This window comes from Salmo salar, chromosome ssa25 (genome assembly GCF_905237065.1).
Source record: "Salmo salar chromosome ssa25, Ssal_v3.1, whole genome shotgun sequence".
In the NCBI taxonomy this organism is placed as follows: domain Eukaryota; kingdom Metazoa; phylum Chordata; class Actinopteri; order Salmoniformes; family Salmonidae; genus Salmo; species Salmo salar.
Genome location: NC_059466.1, coordinates 51145968 through 51165967, shown reverse-complemented (window position 1 = coordinate 51165967; position 20000 = coordinate 51145968). Strand labels below are relative to the sequence as shown.

The following is a 20000-nucleotide window of genomic DNA, read 5'->3' as shown; positions in this document are numbered from 1 at the left end:
ACAGACCTCATAGACTCAGAGAGACAGGATGACAGCCAGACAGACCTCAGAGACTCAGAGAGACAGGGTGTAGAGGTGAATAAAAGGACCACATTGATCGTTCACTTCACACCACTCTTTTCCCTACAGCCTCGTCTCATCTCAGCCACACTGTGGACGTCTGGCCAGTAACAGATGGACATGCCAGCAGGATATTTATCTCCCTGTCACTAGCCAGCCCATCTCTCTCTCTCTCTCTCTCTCTCTCTCTCTCAATCTCTCGAACCTCCCTCCCTCCCTCCCGCTCTCCCCCTCCATCTCCGTCTCTCTCTCCATATATCCATCCATCTCTCTCGATATATCCGTCTCTCTCCATCTATCCGTCTCTCTCTCCATCTATCCATCTGCCTCTCTCTCCATCTATCCGTCTCTCTCTCTCTCTCTCGATCGATCCGTCTCTCTCTCTCTCTCTCTCTCGTTCTCTATCTTTCTCTCATCTGCAGCACCCCAGCCCTGCATCCACCCCCCCCACCCTCAAAAAAGGAAGAAAGATCAATCGCCAGCCCATAATAATAATGACTTAAGCCATTATAATGACTTATGACTTAAGCCATTATTTGTGTGAGGATTTAACTGGCTGCCAAGGGTAGTAGGACCAACTGTCGGCGTCTGTCTGAAGTAGTAAAAGTGTTTTGATCAGCGTTGTACTGGCCAAGGAAGTTTGCTACTTGTTTTGGGTTTTGGGTTTTGTCTCACATCAGATGGCGTCACTCCTACGCCATGTCCGTCCCTGAACCCGAGCTGTCTTGTTGGATGTGGAACTCGACTACTACGTTTTGGATTTTACTCATCTGACCTAAGACGAGTTGCTTCATTCTGAAAATCGCTCCGTTCTTGGTAGCTACGAAGCAGTGGCTACTAACGCTGAACCATGTTCGATCAAACTTGCTCCAGCTAGAAGCGTAGTGCTAGCTGGTTTCATTTTGAATGGCTATGGTAGCTAGTTCACCAGCTTGTTGATGATGTTTTTATTTTTTTTATTTTTAACTTTTATTTATCTTGGCAAGTCAGCTAAAGAACAAATTCTTATTTTACAATGACGGCCTAGGAACAGGGGGTTAACTGCCTTGTTCAGGGGGCAGAACGACAGATTTTTACCTTGTCAGCTCGGGGATTTGATCTTACAACCTTTCGGTTGTTAGTTCAATGCTCTATCCACTAGGCTACCTGCCGCTCTAACCACTAGGCTACCTGCCGCCCCTCTAACCACTAGGCTACCTGCCGCCCCTCTAACCACTAGGCTACCTGCCCCTCTAACCACTTGGCTACCTGCCTCCTCTAACCACTAGGCTACCTGCCTCCTCTAACCACTAGGCTACCTGCCTCCTCTAACCACTAGGCTACCTGCCTCCTCTAACCACTAGGCTACCTGCCTCCTCTAACCACTAGGCTACCTGCCTCCTCTAACCACTAGGCTACCTGCCTCCTCTAACCACTAGGCTACCTGCCTCCTCTAACCACTAGGCTACCTGCCCCTCTAACCACTAGGCTACCTGCCCCTCTAACCACTAGGCTACCTGCCTCCTCTAACCACTAGGCTACCTGCCGCTCTAACCACTTGGCTACCTGCCTCCTCTAACCACTAGGCTACCTGCCGCCCCTCTAACCACTAGGCTACCTGCCCCTCTAACCACTAGGCTACCTGCCCCTCTAACCACTTGGCTACCTGCCTCCTCTAACCACTAGGCTACCTGCCTCCTCTAACCACTAGGCTACCTGCCTGCTCTAACCACTAGGCTACCTGCCTCCTCTAACCACTAGGCTACCTGCCTCCTCTAACCACTAGGCTACCTGCCTCCTCTAACCACTAGGCTACCTGCCTCCTCTAACCACTAGGCTACCTGCCCCTCTAACCACTAGGCTACCTGCCCCTCTAACCACTAGGCTACCTGCCTCCTCTAACCACTAGGCTACCTGCCGCTCTAACCACTTGGCTACCTGCCTCCTCTAACCACTAGGCTACCTGCCTCTCTAACCACTAGGCTACCTGCCCCTCTAACCACTAGGCTACCTGCCTCCTCTAACCACTAGGCTACCTGCCTCTAACCACTAGGCTACCTGCCTCCTCTAACCACTAGGCTACCTGCCTCCTCTAACCACTAGGCTACCTGCCCCTCTAACCACTAGGCTACCTGCCTCCTCTAACCACTAGGCTATCTGCCTCTCTAACCACTAGGATACCTGCCGCCCCTCTAACCACTAGGCTACGCTACCGCCCAAACGGGCACCGAAGTGATGAGACTGTTCTCAGAACTCAGCAGGTATCTGGCGCTGTGCCAAGGCAGCAGCTACTCTTCCTGGGGTTTATTATGGATCCCCATTAGTTCCTGCCGAGGCAGCAGATACTCTTCCTGGGGTTTATTATGGATCCCCATTAGTTCCTGCCAAGGCAGTAGCTACTCTTCCTGGGGTTTATTATGGATCCCCATTAGTTCCTGTCAAGGCAGCAGCTACTCTTCCTGGGGTTTATTATGGATCCCCATTAGTTCCTGTCAAGGCAGCAGCTACTCTTCCTGGGGTTTATTATGGATCCCCATTAGTTCCTGCCAAGGCAGCAGCTACTCTTCCTGGGGTTTATTATGGATCCCCATTAGTTCCTGCCAAGGCAGCAGCTACTCTTCCTGGGGTTTATTATGGATCCCCATTAGTTCCTGCCAAGGCAGCAGCTACTCTTCCTGGGGTTTATTATGGATCCCCATTAGTTCCTGTCAAGGCAGCAGCTACTCTTCCTGGGGTTTATTATGGATCCCCATTAGTTCCTGTCAAGGCAGCAGCTACTCTTCCTGGGGTTTATTATGGATCCCCATTAGTTCCTGTCAAGGCAGCAGCTACTCTTCCTGGGGTTTATTATGGATCCCCATTAGTTCCTGCCAAGGCAGCAGCTACTCTTCCTGGGGTTTATTATGGATCCCCATTAGTTCCTGCCAAGACAGAAGCTACTCTTCCTGGGGTTTATTATGGATCCCCATTAGTTCCTGCCAAGGCAGCAGCTACTCTTCCTGGGGTTTATTATGGATCCCCATTAGTTCCTGCCAAGGCAGCAGCTACCCTTCCTGGGGTTTATTATGGATCCCCATTAGTTCCCGCCAAGGCAGCAGCTACTCTTCCTGGGGTTTATTATGGATCCCCATTAGTTCCTGCCAAGGCAGCAGCTACTCTTCCTGGGGTTTATTATGGATCCCTATTAGTTCCCGCCAAGGCAGCAGCTACTCTTCCTGGGGTTTATTATGGATCCCCATTAGTTCCTGTCAAGGCAGCAGCTACTCTTCCTGGAGTTTATTATGGATCCCCATTAGTTTCTGCCAAGGCAGCAGCTACTCTTCCTGGGGTTTATTATGGATCCCCATTAGTTCCTGCCAAGGCAGCAGCTACTCTTCCTGGGGTTTATTATGGATCCCCATTACTTCCCGCCAAGGCAGCAGCTACTCTTCCTGGAGTTTATTATGGATCCCCATTAGTTTCTGCCAAGGCAGCAGCCACTCTTCCTGGGGTTTATTATGGATCCCCATTAGTTCCTGCCGAGGCAGCAGATACTCTTCCTGGGGTTTATTATGGATCCCCATTAGTTCCTGTCAAGGCAGCAGCTACTCTTCCTGGGGTTTATTATGGATCCCCATTAGTTCCTGCCAAGGCAGCAGCTACTCTTCCTGGGGTTTATTATGGATCCCCATTAGTTCCTGCCAAGGCAGCAGCTACTCTTCCTGGGGTTTATTATGGATCCCCATTAGTTCCTGCCAAGGCAGCAGCTACTCTTCCTGGGGTTTATTATGGATCCCCATTAGTTCCTGTCAAGGCAGCAGCTACTCTTCCTGGGGTTTATTATGGATCCCCATTAGTTCCTGTCAAGGCAGCAGCTACTCTTCCTGGGGTTTATTATGGATCCCCATTAGTTCCTGTCAAGGCAGCAGCTACTCTTCCTGGGGTTTATTATGGATCCCCATTAGTTCCTGCCAAGGCAGCAGCTACTCTTCCTGGGGTTTATTATGGATCCCCATTAGTTCCTGCCAAGACAGAAGTTACTCTTCCTGGGGTTTATTATGGATCCCCATTAGTTCCTGTCAAGGCAGCAGCTACTCTTCCTGGGGTTTATTATGGATCCCCATTAGTTCCTGCCAAGGCAGCAGCTACCCTTCCTGGGGTTTATTATGGATCCCCATTAGTTCCCGCCAAGGCAGCAGCTACTCTTCCTGGGGTTTATTATGGATCCCCATTAGTTCCTGCCAAGGCAGCAGCTACTCTTCCTGGGGTTTATTATGGATCCCTATTAGTTCCCGCCAAGGCAGCAGCTACTCTTCCTGGGGTTTATTATGGATCCCCATTAGTTCCTGTCAAGGCAGCAGCTACTCTTCCTGGAGTTTATTGTGGATCCCCATTAGTTCCTGCCAAGGCAGCAGCTACTCTTCCTGGGGTTTATTATGGATCCCCATTAGTTCCTGCCAAGGCAGCAGCTACTCTTCCTGGGGTTTATTATGGATCCCCATTACTTCCCGCCAAGGCAGCAGCTACTCTTCCTGGAGTTTATTATGGATCCCCATTAGTTTCTGCCAAGGCAGCAGCCACTCTTCCTGGGGTTTATTATGGATCCCCATTAGTTCCTGCCAAGGCAGCAGCTACTCTTCCTGGAGTTTATTATGGATCCCCATTAGTTCCTGCCAAGGCAGCAGCTACTGTTGTCAATTTGTTTACTGTAAAATAGCATTGAATCTGATCAAACACTTTTTTTTTTACTTTACTTAAGTGTTGGTAACATGCTGATTGGTCGGCTATTTGAGCCAATAAAGGGGGCTTTAATATTCTTAGGTAGCGGAATAACTTTTGCTTCCCTCCAGGCCTGAGGGCACACATTTTCTAGTAGGCTTAAATTGAAGATGTGGCAATATCGTCCGCTATTATCCTCAGTAATTTTGAATCCAAGTTGTCAGACCCCGGTGGCTTGTCATTAATGAAAGACAACAATAATTTTTCACCTCTTCCACACTCACTTTACGGAATTCAAAATCACAATTCTTGTCTTTCATAATTTGGTCTGATACTTGATGTGTAGTGTCAGCGTTTGTTGCTGGCATATCATCCCTAAGTTTGCTAATGTTGTCAATGAAATTAAATCTATAAAAGTAGGCAATATCAGTCGGTTTTGTAATAAATGAGCTGAGTTTGCCTTTTTTACCAAAATGTAATTAAAAGTGCTCCGACACTTTTTACTATCGTGCCTTGACATTTTTATTTGTTTTACAGTGTTGTTTATTCAGTTTATTGATATATATTTGTCACGGCCCTCCTCCTCCTCACGGCGGTTCTTCCTGCAGGAAGAGGAGGGTCGTTAGTGATTGGAGCCACCTGGGCTCAGGGTATTATCTCTCTCTCTCTCTCTCTCTCTCTCTCTCTCTGTCTCTCTGTCTCTCTCTCTCTCTCTCTCTCTCTCTCTCTCTCTCTCTCTCTCTCTCTCTCTCTCTCTCTCTCTCTCTCTCTCTCTCTCTCTCTCACATATATATATATACTACAAATTGAGAAATCATATATATATATATATGATTCCCTGTGGCTCAGTTGGTAGAGCATGGTGTTTGCAACGCCAGCATGGTGTGTGCAACGCCAGGGTTGTGGGTTCGATTCCCACGGGGGGCCAGTACAAAAAAAATTAAAAAAATAAATGTATGTATTCACTACTGTAAGTCGCTCTGGATAAGAGCGTCTGCTAAATGACTAAAATGTAAAAATGATATATGATTTCTCAATTTGTAGTATGTTTGCAGCCAGACTTATTTGCCATTTCCTTTTGCCTCATCCCTCTCAAACATACCATTTTTCAATTCCTCATCAATCCACTGGGATTTAACAGTTTTTACAGTCATTTTCTTAATGGCTGCATGCTTATTAGTAACTGGGATAAGCAATTTCAGTGCAACGTCTGTTTTCTCCTCATTACTCACCACAGACCCTAAACATATTCTTTACACCAACAACATAGGAATCACTACAAAACTTATTGTATGACCTCTTATACACTATATTAGGCCCAGCCTTTGGTTTTCCTAGATATGGCTACTATATTGTGATCAATACATCCTATGGATTTGGATACTGCTTTCAAGCAAATATCTGCAGCGTTAGTAAATATGTGATCAATACATGTTGATGATTTCATTCCTGTGCTGTTTGTAACTACCCTGGTAGGTTGACTGATAACCTGAACCAGGTTGCAGGCACTGGTTACAGTTTGAAGCTTTTTCTGGAGTGGGCAGCTTGATGAAAGCCAGTCAGTAATTAAATCACCCAGAAAATATACCTCTCTGTTGATATCACATTCATCATCAATCATTTCACACATATTATCCAGATACTGACTGTTAGCACTTGGTGGTCTATAGCAGCTTCCCACCAGAATCGGCTTTAGGTGAGGCAGGTGAACCTGTAGCCATATTACTTCAACAGGATGTAACATGAGATCCTCTCTAATCTTTACAGGAATGTGGTTCTGAATATAAACAGCAACACCTCCACCATTGGCATTTCTGTATTTTCTGTAAATGTTATAACTTTGTATTGCTACCACTGTATCGTCAAAGGTATTGTCAGAAATGGAATATGAATGTAATCTGTTACTAGCAAGTTATTAATTTCATGAACCTTGTTTTCTTAAGAGCATCCTGACTGGTTGCATCACTGCCTGGTACGGCAACTGCTCGGCCTCTGACTGCAAGGCACCACAGAGGGTAGTGCGTACGGCCCAGTACATCACTGGGGCTAAGCTGCCTGCCATCCAGGACCTCTACAACCGCATGGCAAGCGATACCGGAGTGCCAAGTCTAGGACAAAAAGGCTTCTCAACAGTTTTTACCCCCAAGCCATAAGACTCATTAACAGGTAATCAAATGGCTACCCGGACTATTTGCATTGTGTGCCCCCCAACCCCTTTTACCCTGCTGCTAATCTCTGTTCATCATATATGCATAGTCACTTTAACCATATCTACATGTACATACTACCTCAATTACCTCGACTAACCCGTGCCTGTATATAGCCTCTCTACTGTATATAGCCTATATATATAGCCTCTCTACTGTATATAGCCTATATATATAACCCCTCTACTGTATATAGCCTCTCTACTGTATATAGCCTCTCTACTGTATATAACCTCTCTACTGTATATAGCCTCTCTACTGTATATAGCCTCTCTACTGTATATAGCCTCTCTAATGTATATAGCCTCTCTACTGTATATAGCCTCTCTACTGTATATAGCCTATATATATAGCCTCTATACTGTATATAGCCTCTATATATAACCCCTCTACTGTATATAGCCTCTCTACTGTATATAGCCTATATATATAGCCTCTCTACTGTATATAGCCTATATATATAACCCCTCTACTGTATATAGCCTCTCTACTGTATATAGCCTCTCTACTGTATATAGCCTATATATATAGCCTCTCTACTGTATATAGCCTATATATATAACCCCTCTACTGTATATAGCCTCTCTACTGTATATAGCCTCTCTACTGTATATAGCCTCTCTACTGTATATAGCCTATATATATAGCCTCTCTACTGTATATAGCCTATATATATAACCCCTCTACTGTATATAGCCTCTCTACTGTATATAGCCTCTCTACTGTATATAGCCTCGCTACTCGTTATTTTTTTACTTAAAAATGGCACTGTAGGGCCTGTAAATAAGCATTTCACTGTAAGGTCTACTACACCTGTTGTATTCAGCATTTCACTGCGAGGTCTACTACACCTGTTGTATTCAGCATTTCACTGTGAGGTCTACTACACCTGTTGTATTCAGCAACTCACTGTGAGGTCTACTACACCTGTTGTATTCAGCATTTCACTGTAAGGTCTACTACACCTGTTGTATTCAGCATTTCACTGTGAGGTCTACTACACCTGTTGTATTCAGCATTTCACTGTGAGGTCTACTACACCTGTTGTATTCAGCAACTCACTGTGAGGTCTACTACACCTGTTGTATTCAGCATTTCACTGTGAGGTCTACTACACCTGTTGTATTCAGCAACTCACTGTGAGGTCTACTACACCTGTTGTATTCAGCATTTCACTGTGAGGTCTACTACACCTGTTGTATTCAGCATTTCACTGTGAGGTCTACTACACCTGTTGTATTCAGCATTTCACTGTGAGGTCTACTACACCTGTTGTATTCAGCATTTCACTGTGAGGTCTACTACACCTGTTGTATTCAGCATTTCACTGTGAGGTCTACTACACCTGTTGTATTCAGCATTTCACTGTAAGGTCTACTACACCTGTTGTATTCAGCATTTCACTGTGAGGTCTACTACACCTGTTGTATTCAGCATTTCACTGTGAGGTCTACTACACCTGTTGTATTCAGCATTTCACTGTAAGGTCTACACCTGTTGTATTCAGCATTTCACTGTGAGGTCTACTACACCTGTTGTATTCAGCATTTCACTGTGAGGTCTACTACACCTGTTGTATTCAGCATTTCACTGTGAGGTCTACTACACCTGTTGTATTCAGCATTTCACTGTAAGGTCTACTACACCTGTTGTATTCAGCATTTCACTGTAAGGTCTACTACACCTGTTGTATTCAGCATTTCACTGTGAGGTCTACTACACCTGTTGTATTCAGCATTTCACTGTGAGGTCTACTACACCTGTTGTATTCAGCATTTCACTGTGAGGTCTACTACACCTGTTGTATTCAGCATTTCACTGTGAGGTCTACTACACCTGTTGTATTCAGCATTTCAATGTGAGGTCTACTACACCTGTTGTATTCAGCATTTCACTGTGAGGTCTACTACACCTGTTGTATTCAGCATTTCACTGTGAGGTCTACTACACCTGTTGTATTCAGCATTTCACTGTAAGGTCTACTACACCTGTTGTATTCAGCATTTCACTGTGAGGTCTACTACACCTGTTGTATTCAGCATTTCACTGTGAGGTCTACTACACCTGTTGTATTCAGCATTTCACTGTGAGGTCTACTACACCTGTTGTATTCAGCATTTCACTGTGAGGTCTACTACACCTGTTGTATTCAGCATTTCACTGTAAGGTCTACTACACCTGTTGTATTCAGCATTTCACTGTGAGGTCTACTACACCTGTTGTATTCAGCATTTCACTGTGAGGTCTACTACACCTGTTGTATTCAGCATTTCACTGTGAGGTCTACTACACCTGTTGTATTCAGCATTTCACTGTGAGGTCTACTACACCTGTTGTATTCAGCATTTCACTGTAAGGTCTACTACACCTGTTGTATTCGGCATTTCACTGTGAGGTCTACTACACCTGTTGTATTCAGCATTTCACTGTGAGGTCTACTACACCTGTTGTATTCAGCATTTCACTGTGAGGTCTACTACACCTGTTGTATTCAGCATTTCACTGTGAGGTCTACTACACCTGTTGTATTCAGCATTTCACTGTGAGGTCTACTACACATGTTGTATTCAGCATTTCACTGTGAGGTCTACTACACCTGTTGTATTCAGCATTTCACTGTGAGGTCTACTACACCTGTTGTATTCAGCATTTCACTGTAAGGTCTACTACACCTGTTGTATTCAGCATTTCACTGTGAGGTCTACTACACCTGTTGTATTCAGCATTTCACTGTGAGGTCTACTACACCTGTTGTATTCAGCATTTCACTGTGAGGTCTACTACACCTGTTGTATTCAGCATTTCACTGTGAGGTCTACTACACCTGTTGTATTCAGCATTTCACTGTAAGGTCTACTACACCTGTTGTATTCAGCATTTCACTGTGAGGTCTACTACACCTGTTGTATTCAGCATTTCACTGTGAGGTCTACTACACCTGTTGTATTCAGCATTTCACTGTGAGGTCTACTACACCTGTTGTATTCAGCATTTCACTGTGAGGTCTACTACACCTGTTGTATTCAGCATTTCACTGTGAGGTCTACTACACCTGTTGTATTCAGCATTTCACTGTGAGGTCTACTACACCTGTTGTATTCAGCATTTCACTGTGAGGTCTACTACACCTGTTGTATTCAGCATTTCACTGTGAGGTCTACTACACCTGTTGTATTCAGCATTTCACTGTGAGGTCTACTACACCTGTTGTATTCAGCGTTTCACTATGAGGTCTACTACACCTGTTGTATTCAGCATTTCACTGTGAGGTCCACTACACCTGTTGTATTCAGCATTTCACTGTGAGGTCTACTACACCTGTTGTATTCAGCATTTCACTGTGAGGTCTACTACACCTGTTGTATTCAGCATTTCACTGTAAGGTCTACTACACCTGTTGTATTCAGCATTTCACTGTGAGGTCTACTACACCTGTTGTATTCAGCATTTCACTGTGAGGTCTACTACACCTGTTGTATTCAGCATTTCACTGTGAGGTCTACCTACACCTGTTGTATTCAGCATTTCACTGTGAGGTCTACTACACCTGTTGTATTCAGCATTTCACTGTGAGGTCTACTACACCTGTTGTATTCAGCATTTCACTGTGAGGTCTACTACACCTGTTGTATTCAGCATTTCACTGTAAGGTCTACTACACCTGTTGTATTCAGCATTTCACTGTGAGGTCTACTACACCTGTTGTATTCAGCATTTCACTGTGAGGTCTACTACACCTGTTGTATTCAGCATTTCACTGTGAGGTCTACTACACCTGTTGTATTCAGCATTTCACTGTGAGGTCTACTACACCTGTTGTATTCAGCATTTCACTGTGAGGTCTACTACACCTGTTGTATTCAGCATTTCACTGTGAGGTCTACTACACCTGTTGTATTCAGCATTTCACTGTGAGGTCTACTACACCTGTTGTATTCAGCATTTCACTGTGAGGTCTACTACACCTGTTGTATTCAGCATTTCACTGTGAGGTCTACTACACCTGTTGTATTCAGCGTTTCACTGTGAGGTCTACTACACCTGTTGTATTCAGCATTTCACTGTAAGGTCTACTACACCTGTTGTATTCAGCATTTCACTGTGAGGTCTACTACACCTGTTGTATTCAGCATTTCACTGTAAGGTCCACTACACCTGTTGTATTCAGCATTTCACTGTGAGGTCTACTACACCTGTTGTATTCAGCATTTCACTGTGAGGTCTACTACACCTGTTGTATTCAGCATTTCACTGTAAGGTCTACTACACCTGTTGTATTCAGCATTTCACTGTGAGGTCTACTACACCTGTTGTATTCAGCATTTCACTGTGAGGTCTACTACACCTGTTGTATTCAGCATTTCACTGTGAGGTCTACTACACCTGTTGTATTCAGCATTTCACTGTAAGGTCCACTACACCTGTTGTATTCAGCATTTCACTGTGAGGTCTACTACACCTGTTGTATTCAGCATTTCACTGTGAGGTCTACTACACCTGTTGTATTCAGCATTTCACTGTAAGGTCTACTACACCTGTTGTATTCAGCATTTCACTGTGAGGTCTACTACACCTGTTGTATTCAGCATTTCACTGTGAGGTCTACTACACCTGTTGTATTCAGCATTTCACTGTGAGGTCTACTACACCTGTTGTATTCAGCATTTCACTGTGAGGTCTACTACACCTGTTGTATTCAGCATTTCACTGTGAGGTCTACTACACCTGTTGTATTCAGCATTTCACTGTGAGGTCTACTACACCTGTTGTATTCAGCATTTCACTGTGAGGTCTACCTACACCTGTTGTATTCAGCATTTCACTGTGAGGTCTACTACACCTGTTGTATTCAGCATTTCACTGTGAGGTCTACTACACCTGTTGTATTCAGCATTTCACTGTGAGGTCTACTACACCTGTTGTATTCAGCATTTCACTGTGAGGTCTACTACACCTGTTGTATTCAGCATTTCACTGTAAGGTCTACTACACCTGTTGTATTCAGCATTTCACTGTGAGGTCTACTACACCTGTTGTATTCAGCATTTCACTGTGAGGTCTACTACACCTGTTGTATTCAGCATTTCACTGTGAGGTCTACTACACCTGTTGTATTCAGCATTTCACTGTGAGGTCTACTACACCTGTTGTATTCAGCATTTCACTATGAGGTCTACTACACCTGTTGTATTCAGCATTTCACTGTGAGGTCTACTACACCTGTTGTATTCGGCATTTCACTGTGAGGTCTACTACACCTGTTGTATTCAGCATTTCACTATGAGGTCTACTACACCTGTTGTATTCAGCATTTCACTGTGAGGTCTACTACTCCTGTTGTATTCAGCATTTCACTGTAAGGTCTACTACACCTGTTGTATTCAGCATTTCACTGTGAGGTCTACTACACCTGTTGTATTCAGCATTTCACTGTGAGGTCTACTACACCTGTTGTATTCAGCATTTCACTGTGAGGTCTACTACACCTGTTGTATTCAGCATTTCACTGTAAGGTCTACTACACCTGTTGTATTCAGCATTTCACTGTGAGGTCTACTACACCTGTTGTATTCAGCATTTCACTGTGAGGTCTACTACACCTGTTGTATTCAGCATTTCACTGTGAGGTCTACTACACCTGTTGTATTCAGCATTTCACTGTGAGGTCTACTACACCTGTTGTATTCAGCATTTCACTGTAAGGTCTACTACACCTGTTGTATTCAGCATTTCACTGTGAGGTCTACTACACCTGTTGTATTCAGCATTTCACTGTAAGGTCTACTACACCTGTTGTATTCAGCATTTCACTGTAAGGTCTACTACACCTGTTGTATTCAGCATTTCACTGTGAGGTCTACTACACCTGTTGTATTCAGCATTTCACTGTGAGGTCTACTACACCTGTTGTATTCAGCATTTCACTGTGAGGTCTACTACACCTGTTGTATTCAGCATTTCACTGTGAGGTCTACTACACCTGTTGTATTCAGCATTTCACTGTAAGGTCTACCTACACCTGTTGTATTCGGCGCATGTGACAGATAAACTTTGATTTGATTTACATATGTTGGCGGGTTATTTTTAGCACTTTTCTGGAATGCTTGCTTGTTTTCATTGCTTTACTGGGAAGCTTAGTATAAGTAGCATATCCCACTGCTGGCTTGCTTCTGACGCTAAGCAGGGTTGGTCCTGGTCTGGTCCCTGGATGGGAGACCAGATGCCGCTGAAAGTGGTGTTGGAGGGCCAGTAGGAGGCACCCTTTCATCTGGTCTAAAAAAAATCCCAATGCCCCAGGGCAGTGATTGGGAAGATTGCCCTGTGTAGGGTGCTGTCTTTTGGATGGGACGTTAAACGGGTGTCCTGACTCTCTGAGGTCATTAAAGATCCCATGGTACTTATCGTAAGAGTCGGGGTGTTAACCCCTGGTGTCCTGACTCTCTGTGGTCATTAAAGATCCCATGGTACTTATCGTAAGAGTCGGGGTGTTAACCCCCGGTGTCCTGACTCTCTGTGGTCATTAAAGATCCCATGGTACTTATCGTAAGAGTCGGGGTGTTAACCCCGGTGTCCTGACTCTCTGTGGTCATTAAAGATCCCATGGTACTTATCGTAAGAGTAGGGGTGTTAACCCCGGTGTCCTGACTCTCTGTGGTCATTAAAGATCCCATGGTACTTATCGTAAGAGTAGGGGTGTTAACCCCGGTGTCCTGGCTAAATTCCCAATCTGTCCCTCAAACCATCATGTTCACCAAATCATCCCCAGCTTCCAATTGGCTCATTCATCCCCCTCCTCCTCTCCCCTGTAACTATTCCCCAGGTCGTTGCTCTAAATGAGAATGTGTTCTCAGTCAACTTACCTGGTAAAATAAAAGTAGATCTTTTTATGTTAGTGATATTTATGTTTTAGCTTATGGTGCAGGGTGAGCTGCACACAGTGGACTTCCTCCTAGGGCACACCGCCTCAGTGCTAACAGCATAAATCTGGTTCAAATGACACATTATTGCTGCTTACAATAGCTGTAGGTTCAGCAGAGGCATTCAGGGCAGTTAGGGGTAGGTTACTGACGTTGTGTGTGCCAAAGTCCCTGGGATATTGTACATTTGCTGAAGCATCATGACAACTCAGCGACACAACGGTAGAGGATTAACTGAGCTGGGCTCGGGTCATTGATAAGTCATTGTCTCAACGCAGCCTAATAATACTGTGGAAGGATCTAGGAACCCACATGATTTGGGTTGATCCCATCCTACTTATAAAACGAGTTGTGTTTCCAAAAGGTATCGAAATTGTAAACAACAGTTACAACCATTGAGTTGCAATAATCACATAGCCAGTTGTAAAAGAGAAAGAATCCTGCTAAAGTGTTCAGCGCTGTGATTCAGAGAGGACACAGGGCGAGATAGGATGAGTCTTTTATTAGTGTCTAGCAGAGAGTCAATCAGCTCTTTACAATCCAGTTTCAACTGTTCAGAGCTGCCCTTCATAATGTCATTAAAACCCACATGGACGACGACAGAATCAATGTCCATGTCCTGACGTAGGACATTCAGTGAGCAGCTTAGTGATGTCATTTATTCGAGCTCTGGGATTGGGGACATTGTTTTTCGCACCAGGAACAGTCACACGTGTTACCATGGCGCTGCTCAAAGTCACGGCTGGCGGAGAAGAACGAGGAAATCCCGCCCAATCCCACGCGTCACAGGATGGTTCCTCCGACAGATGGACAACACCGGCCAGTCGGATAACAGCAAGGCGGCGATGCATCCAACATGTTGCGAACGCAATCCAGCCACAGGCGTAGTAGAAAAGGTAGACATGCCACTCTGTGTTTTTAACTCAGTTTCTTACGTAGGCTGGCGACCTTTGTGAACAAGGAAGCCACCTCAAGCCTATAATCCTCGGCAAGCAAACAATTTCCGCATCGGAACTCTGAGGGATCCGGTTTGTCCCGAAACAAAACAAAGCGTACTAGATAAAGCTCCGACCGGCGCTAGAACGGGTCATTTACCTCTCCAGACAAAGATGGCTCCATTGGAAAACTCATCTGGCATTAACATCTCTTTCAAGCAGACTTTTCTTCTGGGCCTGAGTAGCAGGCAGTTTAATTTGGACACCTTATTCATCCAAGCTACTCAATACTGGCCACCCCCCCGTTCCCAAAGAAGTTAACCTGTCAGTTCAGCAGGATTCCGGGACAAGAAATAGCGGTCTTAGCTGTTAAAAGCTAACCACGTCGCGGAATCCACGCCAAAAAAAAACAAAGATTGGTTATTGTTTTAGTTAAAACAACCAAGCAAGTTTTTCCCACAGCTACGCACTCTGATGACGTCAAGCTGCAATCAATAGAGTGTACTGCAGTTATACTGCATTCTGGGATTTGAATGTTAGGACACATAATTCTTTCTTTGTAGCTATCCCATAGATTCTCCCCCCCCTCATTTTGTGGACAGTGGGCACATATCCTGTCTTCTGTGTCCTGTCGTCAGAGGGTTAGAGGGTTGGTGAGCGAGATGGAGTGTGTGTGTGTGTGTGTGTGTGTGTCTGTCTCTATCTTACCATCATCTTCATCAGCTGGCCCGTCGTAAGATTTGTCAATGGCCGCTCTGAAGCTCTCGTTGCAGCCCCTCCCTCTGACCATGTGGGGGCGTGGTCTGTGAAAGGGGAGGGGCTCATTCTTCCTGACCTCTGACATGGCCGTCTGCAGACTCTCCAGAGAACTGGACTTCTTCAAACCCAAGGTAGGACCAAGGTCCACGGCCGGGGAGGGCTCTGAGGGGAGAGAGAGACATGCTTAGTGGACAGGGAGAGGGAGACAGGTTAGGGACCGGAGCAGGAGAGCCCTCCGAGGGGGACAGGAGAGACACGAGAGGAAGAAGGAGAAGAGAAGGGGACACTGCCTCCAGAGGGAGATATAGGGACACTGCCTCTAGAGGGAGATATAGGGACACTGCCCCTAGAGGGAGATATTGGTACACTGCCCATAGAGGGAGATATTGGGACACTGCCCATAGAGGGAGATATAGGGACACTGCCCATAGAGGGAGATATTGGGACACTGCCCCTAGAGGGAGATATTGGGACACTGCCCATAGAGGGAGATATTGGGACACTGCCCATAGAGGGAGATATAGGGACACTGCCTCCAGAGGGAGATATAGGGACACTGCCTCCAGAGGGAGATATAGGGACACTGCCCCTAGAGGGAGATATAGGGACACTGCCCCTAGAGGGAGATATAGGGACACTGCCCATAGAGGGAGATTTAGGGACACTGCCCCTAGAGGGAGATATAGGGACACTGCCCATAGAGGGAGATTTAGGGACACTGCCCCCAGAGGGAGATATAGGGACACTGCCCATAGAGTGATATATAGGGACACTGCCTCCAGAGAGAGATATAGGGACACTGCCCCTAGAGGGAGATATAGGGACACTGCCCATAGAGGGAGATATAGGGACACTGCCCATAGAGGGAGATATAGGGACACTGCCCATAGAGCGAGATATAGGGACACTGCCTCCAGAGGGAGATATAGGGACACTGCCCATAGAGGGAGATATAGGGACACTGCCTCCAGAGAGAGATATAGGGACACTGCCCATAGAGGGAGATATAGGGACACTGCCTCCAGAGAGAGATATAGGGACACTGCCCCTAGAGGGAGATATAGGGACACTGCCCCTAGAGGGAGATATAGGGACACTGCCCATAGAGGGAGATATAGGGACACTGCCTCCAGAGGGAGATGTACAGTTGCATTCGGAAAGTATTCAGACCCCTTGACTTTTCCACATTTTGTTACGTTACAGCCTTATTCTAAAATGGATTAAAGAAAAAAATGTCCTCATCAACCTTCCAGAAGGACAAACATCTCTGCAGCACTCCACCAATTCGGCTTTTCACTCCTCAGTAAAAGGCACATGTAAAAAGCCCGCTTGGAGTTTCCCAGACCATGAGAAACTTGCCCTGAATGCCAAGCATCACGTCTTGGGGAAACCTGTCACCGTCCGAACGGTGAAGCATGGTGGTGGCAGCATCATGCTGTGGGGATGTTTTTCAGAGGCAGGGACTGGGAGACTAGTCAGGCTCCAGAGCGCTCAGGACTTCAGACTGGGGTGAAGGTTCACCTTCCAACAGGACAACAACCCTAAGCACACAGCCAAGACAACGCAGGAGTGGCTTGGATACAAGTCTCTGAATGTCCTTGAGTGGCCCAGCCAGAGCCCGGACTTGAACCTGATCGAACATCTCTGGAGACCTGAAAATAGCTGTGCAGCGACGCTCCCCATCCAACCTGACAGAGCTTGAGAGGATCTGCAGAGAAGAATGGGAGAAACTCCCCAAATACAGCTGGGCCAAGCTTGTAGCGTCATACCCAAGAAGACTCAAGGCTGTAATCGCTGCCAAAGGTGCTTCAACAAAGTACTGAGTAAAGGGTCTGAATACTTATGTAAATGTTATATTTTTGTTTTTTATTTTGAATACATTTGCATCAATTTCTAGAAACCTGTTTTTTGCTTTGTCATTATGAGATATTGTGTGTAGATTGATGAGGGGAAAAAAATACCAATTTAATAAATTTTAGAATAAGGCTGTAATGTATTAAAATGTGGAAAAAGTCAAGGGGTCTGAATACTTTCTGAATGCACTGTAGGGCCCCTCACCTCACTATGTACTAGCACTCTATCACACTCATGATCCAAGCAGTGGCAATAACATCATGTACAAGCTGATTTAACCCTGTCTCCTAATTGACATTTAACCCTGTCTCCCCTCACAGCTCAAATAAACACACCAAGCAAAACATCACTCACAAGAACGACTGATACCAGTGTGTTTGGTGGTTTTGTGCAGAGATATGATGAATCAAAATCACGACGAGTCCCATGACTATTGCACAACCAGGAAGACTATTACACAACCAGGAAGACTATTACACAACCAGGAAGACTAGTAAACAACCAGGAAGACTAGTACACAACCAGGAAGACTAGTAAACAACCAGGAAGACTATTGCAAAACCAGGAAGACTATTGCACAACCAGGAGGACTATTGCACAACCAGGAAGACTATTGCACAACCAGGAGGACTAGTAAACAACCAGGAAGACTATTGCACAACCAGGAAGACTAGTAAACAACCAGGAAGACTATTGCAAAACCAGGAAGACTATTGCACAACCAGGAAGACTAGTACACAACCAGGAAGACTATTGCACAACCAGGAAGACTATTACACAACCAGGAAGACTATTACACAACCAGGAAGACTAGTACACAACCAGGAAGACTAGTACACAACCAGGAAGACTAGTAAACAACCAGGAAGACTATTGCAAAACCAGGAGGACTATTGCACAACCAGGAAGACTAGTAAACAACCAGGAAGACTATTGCAAAACCAGGAAGACTATTGCACAACCATGAGGACTATTACACAACCAGGAAGACTATTGCACAACCAGGAAGACTAGTGCACAACCAGGAGGACTATTACACAACCAGGAAGACTAGTACACAACCAGGAAGACTATTACACAACCAGGAAGACTATTGCACAACCAGGAAGACTAGTGCACAACCAGGAAGACTATTACACAACCAGGAAGACTAGTACACAACCAGGAAGACTATTGCACAACCAGGAAGACTAGTGCACAACCAGGAGGACTATTACACAACCAGGAAGACTAGTACACAACCAGGAAGACTATTACACAACCAGGAAGACTATTGCACAACCAGGAAGACTAGTGCACAACCAGGAAGACTATTACACAACCAGGAAGACTAGTACACAACCAGGAAGACTATTACACAACCAGGAAGACTATTACACAACCAGGAAGACTATTACACAACCAGGAAGACTATTGCACAACCAGGAAGACTATTGCACAACCAGGAAGACTATTACACAACCAGGAAGACTATTGCACAACCAGGAAGACTATTACACAACCAGGAAGACTATTGCACAACCAGGAAGACTATTGCACAACCAGGAAGACTAGTACACAACCAGGAAGACTAGTACACAACCAGGAAGACTAGTACACAACCAGGAAGACTATTGCACAACCAGGAAGACTATTGCACAACCAGGAAGACTATTACACAACCAGGAAGACTATTACACAACCAGGAAGACTATTACACAACCAGGAAGACTATTACACAACCAGGAAGACTAGTACACAACCAGGAAGACTAGTACACAACCAGGAAGACTAGTACACAACCAGGAAGACTAGTACACAACCAGGAAGACTAGTACACAACCAGGAAGACTATTGCACAACCAGGAAGACTATTGCACAACCAGGAAGACTATTACACAACCAGGAAGACTATTACACAACCAGGAAGACTATTACACAACCAGGAAGACTAGTACACAACCAGGAAGACTAGTACACAACCAGGAAGACTATTACACAACCAGGAAGACTATTACACAACCAGGAAGACTATTACACAACCAGGAAGACTAGTACACAACCAGGAAGACTAGTACACAACCAGGAAGACTATTGCACAACCAGGAAGACTATTGCACAACCAGGAAGACTATTACACAACCAGGAAGACTATTACACAACCAGGAAGACTATTACACAACCAGGAAGACTATTACACAACCAGGAAGACTATTACACAACCAGGAAGACTAGTACACAACCAGGAAGACTATTACACAACCAGGAAGACTATTACACAACCAGGAAGACTATTGCACAACCAGGAAGACTATTACACAACCAGGAAGACTAGTACACAACCAGGAAGACTAGTACACAACCAGGAAGACTAGTACACAACCAGGAAGACTATTGCACAACCAGGAAGACTATTGCACAACCAGGAAGACTATTACACAACCAGGAAGACTATTACACAACCAGGAAGACTAGTACACAACCAGGAAGACTAGTACACAACCAGGAAGACTATTGCACAACCAGGAAGACTATTGCACAACCAGGAAGACTATTACACAACCAGGAAGACTATTACACAACCAGGAAGACTATTACACAACCAGGAAGAC

At 45.1% G+C, this 20000-nt stretch overlaps 1 protein-coding gene across 4 annotated transcripts in view; it reads right to left on the bottom strand.

Annotated features, from left to right (window-relative positions):
• The window catches only part of pard3bb (par-3 family cell polarity regulator beta b), a 631603-nt gene that overhangs the window by 223562 nt on the left and 388041 nt on the right, over positions 1-20000 (bottom strand). For all 4 annotated transcript variants that reach the window (XM_045707870.1, XM_045707869.1, XM_045707871.1 and 1 more), the window contains one exon: positions 15505-15717. In XM_045707870.1, the coding sequence (XP_045563826.1) occupies positions 15505-15717 (213 nt within the window). The remainder of the gene's footprint in view (positions 1-15504; positions 15718-20000) is intronic.